The sequence below is a fragment of the Crocodylus siamensis genome, chromosome 2, assembly GCF_052110815.1.
Source record: "Crocodylus siamensis isolate JL-2025a chromosome 2, ASM5211081v1, whole genome shotgun sequence".
Lineage (NCBI taxonomy): Eukaryota > Metazoa > Chordata > Crocodylia > Crocodylidae > Crocodylus > Crocodylus siamensis.
This window is the reverse complement of record NC_143396.1, coordinates 265493097-265501839: the sequence shown is the minus strand read 5'-3', so window position 1 is coordinate 265501839 and position 8743 is coordinate 265493097. Positions and strand designations below refer to the sequence as shown.

Sequence of the window (8743 nt, the reverse complement as noted above, 5' to 3'; positions counted from 1 at the left end):
ATGAAAGGCAAGCACAAGTTCATTTATTTATAGCATAGGTCTTGGGTTACAAGAGGTCAGTTTCTTGCCATCTTGAAGAGATATGGGATAAGTTATTGCATACATGTGCATTATAATTTAGCAGCAAGTCATTCATAGAATCATTTCCCTCCTACTGCTTTTTTGGTTTCGTATCGCAAGTTATATATTTCAGCTTTACAAAGCATTTAACACCACCTTTAAGTTAATGGTCTTTTATTGGAAAAAAAGACTAGCATTTACAACTTGGAATGGACATAAACTGTAATATCTTGAACAGCCACGTTGATAGTTGTGCTGAAGTCCACAGGCTACTCCGCCAGCTCCAAGTCATGGTACAGAAGATTTTAAAAATATGAGAGAGTCCAAAGATGCTCCCTTGGTGAAGGTTTCTTTTAAAAATTTTGTGAACGGTAACAGCCTGACACCCGTTTCACTATAGTGCAATGCAGACAATGTTTAAACCAATATTATAAATACAGACATGCCATCCATAGTTAAGATCATTTTTGGAGCACACTGCTACAAACAGGAGAACCATTCAAACTTTAGGGTATTTTCTCTAAATTTTGCACCCTTCAACCCTTCAACTGTTGCTGCATACCATCCTGAGGTATAACCAATTTTAGAGTAAACCAGCTATGACAATTTATACTACAAATTGAACTAGAATCCACTGTTAAAACAAACAAAAAAAGAAAAAAGTGGATTTTAAGGTTTTTTGTTTTTTTAATACAAATGTCTGACTGTGCTCAATTGTCAAGCTGCATGCATGAAAAACTGGCCAGCCCAAACAGTGTAATAGTTATTAGCAAATGGAACTTTTGAGTAGTTCACTTAATGCTTCCTTATTTAAAAAGGTAGTACATTATTTATACTGTAAAACTGATGTTTAACTTTATCTTTTGGGGACAGGACCACCAACCATTACATGCAGTTTGTGGACAGAAGGTATTTTGACATTCAGTTTTGCTATACAGAAACAGAATGAATAAATGAACATTTTTTGCAAGAGGTAAGTAAAAGATTCAATTCGATTCTTCTAGAGGAAAAAAGGTGTAAAGGAAGTCTCTTCATTTTGCAGTCATCATCTGTACGAATTCTGAAAAGAAAATGAGTGCCATATTTGTTAGCTTCAAATTCATTTTACCTTCAAGTCTAACTACTTGTCAAAAAATTCACCGCATCAAGAATAATAAAAAACCCCCCCCACCAAGCCATAGCAAAAATAAAGCCATAACAATAACAACCACCACCACCCCTCTTTCACCACTGGGGAGGAGAGTTCAATGATTTGTTTTAAATGCAAACCCTTAACTATGCAATTTAAGTTGGGTCCAAAGTTTGGGGCCTTAAGTTTAACAGAATGCCTTTTACCTTCATAGTTGACTTGTCCATCTCCATCAATATCTGCTTCTCTGATCATTTCATCTACTTCTTCATCTGTTAGCTTTTCTCCTAAGTTTGTCATAACGTGACGTAGCTCTGCTGCACTGATATAACCATTGCCATCCTGTGAGGTAGAAAGGTGCACAAAACAAAGTGAAAATCTGAGGCTGAACATTGCATACCAAATCAAGAGAATGCAGTAATTGTCCCGAGGTAAGAGATCAAAGCTACCTGGGAGGACAGATCATCAAGAACCCAACCTGGAGATCTGCTGCAGTGTCTCCTTTATTCAGCTACAGTCATATCTGGTCTGAAAATGCCGATTAGGACATTACACTAACAGGACATGCATCAGAATAGAAGACATGTCTGTACAAATTAAGTAGGTCTTACTCAATTAAGTTGTCATGGACTTTAATGAGTGCCTGGATTCTTCTACCTTGATGGGAAGACATCTCTTATGTGTGCAAACTACTAAATCTCCAATTAAACAGTTCTTTAAGAAGGGCTGTGAAGCATTTGCCCAATACCCTAGAGAAGAAATTTAAGAACTATTTCTATGCCAGCTCAGGGTACAATAAATTTCAATTCTCCCTGCTGGCACAAGGGGAGATAGTGGCCATGTCTACATGTACACGTATCCCAGCTTGAAGTTACTGCACTGTAAATAGGGATATGCCAGCATCTCCATGTGCCAGCATTAAAGCACATTAACACTGTGTGGACCAACTTGGGACTAAAGTTAGTCCCAAGACAGTCCATGTGCAATGTTATTGCACAGCAAGGCATCTACATGTGTATTAATGCACAGTAACTAACTGGATGCAAAACTTGATACCTGCATGATGCAGGTATCAAGTTTATGCTCAAGTCAGCACAGGTCGCTATATTTACTGCACAGTACAGGCATGCATGTGTAGATGCGTGTCCATACTGCACAGTAGATGTGCATGTGTAGATGCTCCCCTGGGAAACACGCTTCCTTTTTTATTTAGAGGGCACCGCTTCCATACCTGCCCATCATTTACCTACATGTCCATCTAAATTAATACTCCAGAGTCAGTCAAGCATATAGGCAGAATCCCAACTTTACCTACTAAGCAGCACATAAGACTTTAGAATGGTACAGAACAAGTTTAAGTTGGCATTCTCCAGTGTAAGTTTACTTGTCCTGGCAGAAAATTGTCAATAGTTATCTTTTCTAGATATGGCTAAGTACCTATTTTAGTAACTAATCATTTATGATGGTTCTCTTCAGTGCAGGAATATGAAGATGCACAAGCTGTCCAGGCAGCTATCTTACTGTGCTATAAGAGGAGGAGGGAGGTGGGACAGATGCCCCCTGTCCTCTGAGGAAAGGCAGAACCTTTGTGAAGAAAGCTTCTTCCAAGCAGTCAATCCAAACCTCCCCTGGACAGAGGTAATTATATTGCCACTCCTTAAGCCTATTAGAAATTGAGCAGAGGATCTCAACTTCATAGTCTTCATACGGATGTGCAAAAACCACTACACCTACATTCAAAATGATCCCATGACCAAAGGGGAACAAAATGGAAGCACCTCCAATACTGACAGACATTTAAAAGAGAAGGCCAAGCAGGAATTCCTCCCAATTATTATGTGCATACAGGTTCCACCTGTTCTATAAAACTCAAAATAGATTTTCTTCATTCTTCCAGTAAAAGGAATTGTACTGGGCAAGCAAAGGCAATACTCCAAGGAAAAAATAAATAAAAATAATACACAGCAATAAACCGGACAGAAATCTGTCCACAGCTTTGGGTTCTAGAAGTACCTTATCAAAGACTCTGAATGCTTCACGAATTTCTTCCTCGCTGTCTGTGTCCTTCATTTTTCTGGCCATCATGGTCAAAAATTCAGGAAAGTCGATAGTTCCGTTGCCTTAAATAAAAGAGGCACTTTCCTTTAGAATCTTAGTCTCTTGATATCAGAACGGGCTTTAAAAAAACTGAAACAAGTCAAATCATGATTCAGAGCTCTAGATGGCCGTCTTCTGGTTTTATACTTGATCCCTGAAGGCTCCCCATGGCAATTTAGGGAAATATCATTATTAACATTTTAGATCCAACCAAGCTGGAGTAATTACTGAAAACACTGCAGTAGCAAGGCCAATGCACAGACTGTTGCTTTCCCTCCAGACCACTACTGCAGGCCATTAAAAGTCTGCTTCTCCAGAGCTTCATCCAACATGGCTACCTGAAGCCGAGCCCAAATCAGTATGAACATTTCACACTCACTTAGAAAGGCCCTCCCATCTTCAAAGGCTGAGCTGAAATCACTCAGGTCAGGGTTTTTAATCTTTAGCAAAGATTTATTACATAAGGTTAATCAGTTTAGAAGCCAGTTAACAATTCATGTGCTGAGGGTAGGAAGTTAAAATATATTTTGGAGGCAGGCATCTACAACTTCAGCTGTAGTGAAAAGAAGCTGCAAGTTGATTCAGCAATGCCAAGAAGTCCAGTTCCAGGTAGCTCAAGTAGTAGTCCTTTGCCACTACAGAATTGCAGCCTCTTTTCGCTAAGTTATGCCAAAAAGCTACCAATCTGCACATGCCGGGTCTCTGAAATACACAGTCCTCAATTCAACTAACAGATGAATAGTATGCAAAAAAGAAAAACTGTACTTTGGTTTACAGGACTATGCCCTGATATTGTTCATTTACTCTTAACCACTTACGTGTCAGAAATATGGCAACTGGTTCAAGATTTGCTCTTGGTCTTAAGAGAAAAAGCACAAGGTCAACAAAAGCTAGCTGGCAGCTGTTACTGTTGCTCCAGTTGACCATCAGTATTTTAGAACACCAATACTGATTTTGAAGTTTTTTTAAGGCACAATTAGAAGTTACTTTTTCTCCCCTCCCCTAAACCCTTCCCCCCCACCCCACTACTGAAGTGTGCATCTTAAATGACATACTAGGCTAATCCTCATGTCATCTCCCCAACTCGAAAAGTGAAGACATTTGAGTCTACTTTTAAAAGTTCTAGTACATATGCAGAGTTAAGCAGTCTTCCAGCAAAAGTGCTGCAAGCCAAATTTAATAAAAGATAGGGCACATGTCGAGCCAAGAGCTTCAGACTCTTTCTATTTTCAGTCAAGATTTCATAATACCCTACTGGAAAAGTTAGATAAGCTACTAGTAATTGCACAGTATTAGTGTAACACCTCAAAACAGAGAAGTGAGCAGTATTTCCTGGACAGCTACATCCCAATCTGCTATTTAACGTTAATTCATTTCAACTACCTCAAATCTCCATACAGAGAGGAAACAATCCCTCTTCCTTTCAAACACTTTACATTAATGCTTCTGAGAAGTGATACTGGAGAACTTGCTGTTGCAATTGGTAACACTGAGGTCACAACTTTCCTGACATAAACAAGCTTTCCCATCTAGTTGGGTTCTTTCCATACTAGTGAGCCCGAAACAAGTCTGACATGCAATCCCTGTACCAGAGATCTTCCAACTTCTGCAAACTAACAGACTCAAACCCCCCCCCCCCCCAAAAAAAAAACAACTCTTAAAACATAGCATCTCCCCAGATTTCATTCTTAACTCTTAACTGAGCTTAAGAAAACAATTGTTATTTTGAGACCTATGCAGTTGTACTTATGAACATATGGTCTCATTAGCTTCATTAATAGAAGATAAACAAGCAGACAGTTATGGAAGTCTGCTCGAGACTCCATGTGAACTCCAGGTCACAGCAAGTCAGGAGGTAATCAGGCCAAGTGATTCAGATGCTAAAACCAAAAAACCCCCCACCAAGAGATGCAGTAGCACTTTTGGCATTGTCTTAATCTTTGCTTTGACTATCCTATACCTAGCTAATGACTGCCATTAACAATGCCAGAAACTATAGTTGTACCAGAACCTTAAGTCAGATGCTTAAAAGGTGGAAAAAGAAAAGCCACCACAAACAGAAGACACCATTTTGGACCATATTTTATTATTTCAAATAGTCGGATTAGACAAAAAAGAATTAAGGAGATTTTTATTAAACTAGCTCAGACCTAAGTTAGTAGGATGTACACACTCAGCAAGGGACGCTGCAGATTACATATTCCCAGCACTTACCATCAGCATCTACCTCGTTGATCATGTCCTGTAATTCAGCTTCTGTTGGATTTTGGCCCAATGACCGCATGACAGTACCAAGTTCTTTCGTTGTGATGGTACCATCACCATCTTTGTCAAATAAAGAGAAGGCTTCCTTGAACTCTGAAGACAAAAATAGCCCCATCAGTTAACATTATGGCCACTATAAGTGGCAAAGACATTTCTAGCAACAAAGACTGATCCTAAAGGCTATGCCAGAATAAAAATTAAATGTTAATAGTCTTCTCAGGTTGCCTTCATGCCATGTATACTAGTTTGTGTATTTGTGGGACCAAGCTTTACATGAACATACCCTACTCCAGCTATTCATGCAGGAACATGACCTCTGTTATTTATCAGCATTACCATTTAGTTAATAACAACAACCTGACATCCACCACAAATGAATAATTGATCTGTAAGTTTAGACAATGCCTTTCCCAAACCAAGTGAGCAGAATCTAGATCAATTTTGCTTTCAGGCCCAAGAATTAGAATCATCATGTTTGCATGCTCCTTCAGCTCTGCTCTGTGTCCAAAAGACCTAGGTTTGATCCCTAGTTATTGGTGGCCCTTAAGTTAGCATCCAGGGCAGAAATTGTTCAAATGAAATGAATTCATTCTTGCCTCTATCAGAGCACTAAAGAGATTTAATCCAGATTGTTTGCGTTTCTGATATTCTGTTTTTTAGGAGATAAGCTTTATAGTTAAGAGGCTGGTGAGCCAACAGAAACTAGATTTATTAGGATACTTACCAGCAATCTGTTCTTCAGTCAGCTGATCAGCCTACATGAAGAACAGAAAGTTATTTTAGAACATTGTTTACTTGTAGCTATGTTGAGCCAGGAGACCGAGAAATTTAGTGCACTCCTACGTTCACAGAGCACCTTTCAATTCTAGATACATGAGAGTATTTCCCACTCCAAAAACATCTCCACCTATTGGTGAGGCAGAGACATGCAAGTTCATACCGAAAAGAATCCTACATACTTCATAACAAGTTGGATGCAGCATTCAAATTTCAGCTCAAGTTGGTCAAAAAGATAGGGACATCTCTTGTGCTCTTTAAGGAAAGGCAAATATAAACCTTTGTGACAAGTCTTTACTAGCAAGATCTTGCATCCATAATTATTATCTCCAATATTGCCTCTTCAACTATGCACAGGTATTGGTTCCATAAGTCTGCCACCAAGTATGATGGCAAGTCCCCGATCTCACTACAGAGCTGCCCTAGTACAACCCCTTTATTTAACCTGTGATAAAATCACATAACAGATTTGTGTAGCCCTTTCCCACTGGGCTTACAGTAGATTTTGTTCTTCCCTGCCAATGTTGCCCTCCCCCTTGTAATAACATTTAGCCAGATTACAAGGTGTCAATGGAGGTAGAAACTTATGCAATGAAATGTCTTCCATTAAAACTACAGCAGCATTGCACTGCTTAAAAAAAAAAAGAACAACCTTGCTACGTAGGATGCTTAGAGTGTCACCATGATTTTTCCTAGATCAAACATATTTCCTTGGAAGCCGTTTTTAAAAAAAATTACTTCTTTTGCCCTTCAGGTTGTTAGAGAGCAGTTTGGGATGTCTTCTATTCTGAGGTCTGAACAGTTTTTCCTCCATTATCTTCATTTAAAGCAGATACTGATACCAATGAGGTGAATGCATTTAAGAACACAGCATGGTATTAGGTCAGTCATATTTAGTTTCACCAGTACTGAAGAACACAGTGAGCCAAGTGCTATCCACTCCACCTTGTGCAGCTGTTTTTAACCAGGCTTAACTGATGGGTTAGTGCAGGTAACAACAGAAAGCTTGCCCTTCCTCCCCCTCCGCATAGGTGGCTACACACTTGCTCTTTTGGTTTTGTTTGTCACTATTCAACTTCAGTTATACTGAAACCAATGTTACCGAGCACTGACATCCTATTCATCCTTTCTTACTTCATCTCGTTCTCGAGGTGGGATGAAAGGCTGTTGCGCATTTTCAAAACACTGATACCTACAGCCAAAAGATTATCTATGGCTACACTTTTTACTAGAAATAATAATTTTTTTCCCCCCACTTCCGAGGGTGAAGAAGTTTCAACTAGAATTTTATTCTAGGAAACAGTGTGGGCCGAGGCTTTCCTCACCCTCCTTCCTAAGATCCCAAGAGATGAGCTGTCTCTCAGAAGCGAGCCCAACCAAGCGATTTACATAACACAGGATGCCCTGCAGAACAGGAAGCAGGGCCACGCCTCAGCCAAGAGAAACCTCAAAGCCACAAGCACCAGGTCGGAGCCTCGGCCGCCCCGGGGGGCGGGGCAGGACCCCGGCCACAATTCACGTGGACACGCATTAGGACGACCCCGCAGCACCCAGGCCCTCCCCAAGCCGGCCGGGCCGCGGGGGCGGGCAGGGATTGGCAGTCGCGCTGATGTCAGCCCGCCCGGCAGGAAGGGGAAACGGGGGGGGACGCCGGCGGCGGCGCCCACACGCGGGGGGGGGGGGTGACCACGGGGCAGAGCACGGCCCTCCCCGCCCCACCCTGGGGCTGGCGCCGCAAGCTGCAGCGGGGGAAACGCAAAAGCGAGGCACGGCTCCTCCGCGCAACAGGCGCCCAGCCTGGCGAAGACACGATGTCGGGGACGGGCCCGCGCCCCTCGCCGCGCAGCGCAGGGCACGTCCGCAGCGCCCCAGCGGGGGAGCGGCGGAAGGGCCCACTGCGCAGTCCCCGCGGGAGGGGGGGCAGGGAGGGACCCCGGGGGCAGCAGTGCACCGCGCCGCGGCTGCTCCCGGGCGGGCGAGCCGGCTACCTACCATGGCGCTGGTGGCGGCGGCGGCTTGTCGCGAGCGGCTTCCTCACAAGTCAGTACTAGGGCAGCGGGCGTGCCGCCGCCGCTATATATAGAGCGTGTATCCCTCCGCCGCGCCCGCCCCGCCCCGCCCCGCCCCGCGCGGGACTGCGGCGCCTGCCAGCCCCGCCCCACCGCCCGCCTGGCCCTGCCCGGCCCGCGCTTGGGGTTGGGGCCGTCGCCTGCCGGTCCTGGCGCGGGCTGCGTCTCAGCCGGGACATGCGGGCCTGGTGGTGTGGAGCAGCCGGCGGCATCGCCGCAGCGTGGACCCACTTGGGGCAAACCCTCGAGACCGTCCCGGCGAAGCAGCCCCGGCCCCGGGATGGAGGGACTGGGGGGCTCGACGGGGGAGGCCGGGATGACACAGGTCCACCGCTTCCTCTTTTTC

The 8743-nt window shown here is 43.6% G+C and overlaps 1 protein-coding gene across 2 annotated transcripts; it reads right to left on the bottom strand.

Annotated features, from left to right (window-relative positions):
* Nucleotides 1-217: 217 nt before the first annotated feature.
* Nucleotides 218-8437, bottom strand: CALM1 (calmodulin 1). 2 transcript variants are annotated; one of them, XM_090033897.1, is made up of 6 exons: nucleotides 8321-8437; nucleotides 6276-6306; nucleotides 5501-5644; nucleotides 3203-3309; nucleotides 1396-1531; nucleotides 218-1120 (listed from the first exon to the last, which is right to left on the bottom strand). In XM_090033897.1, the coding sequence occupies exons 1-6, from the start codon at nucleotides 8321-8323 to the stop codon at nucleotides 1092-1094; spliced, it is 450 nt and encodes a 149-aa protein (XP_089890023.1). In that variant the 5' UTR covers nucleotides 8324-8437; the 3' UTR covers nucleotides 218-1091. The 2 variants fall into 2 exon arrangements, with proteins under 2 accessions (XP_089890023.1, XP_089890022.1); XM_090033896.1 differs by lacking the exon at nucleotides 8321-8437 and having other exon boundaries at nucleotides 6276-6312.
* Nucleotides 8438-8743: the final 306 nt, after the last annotated feature.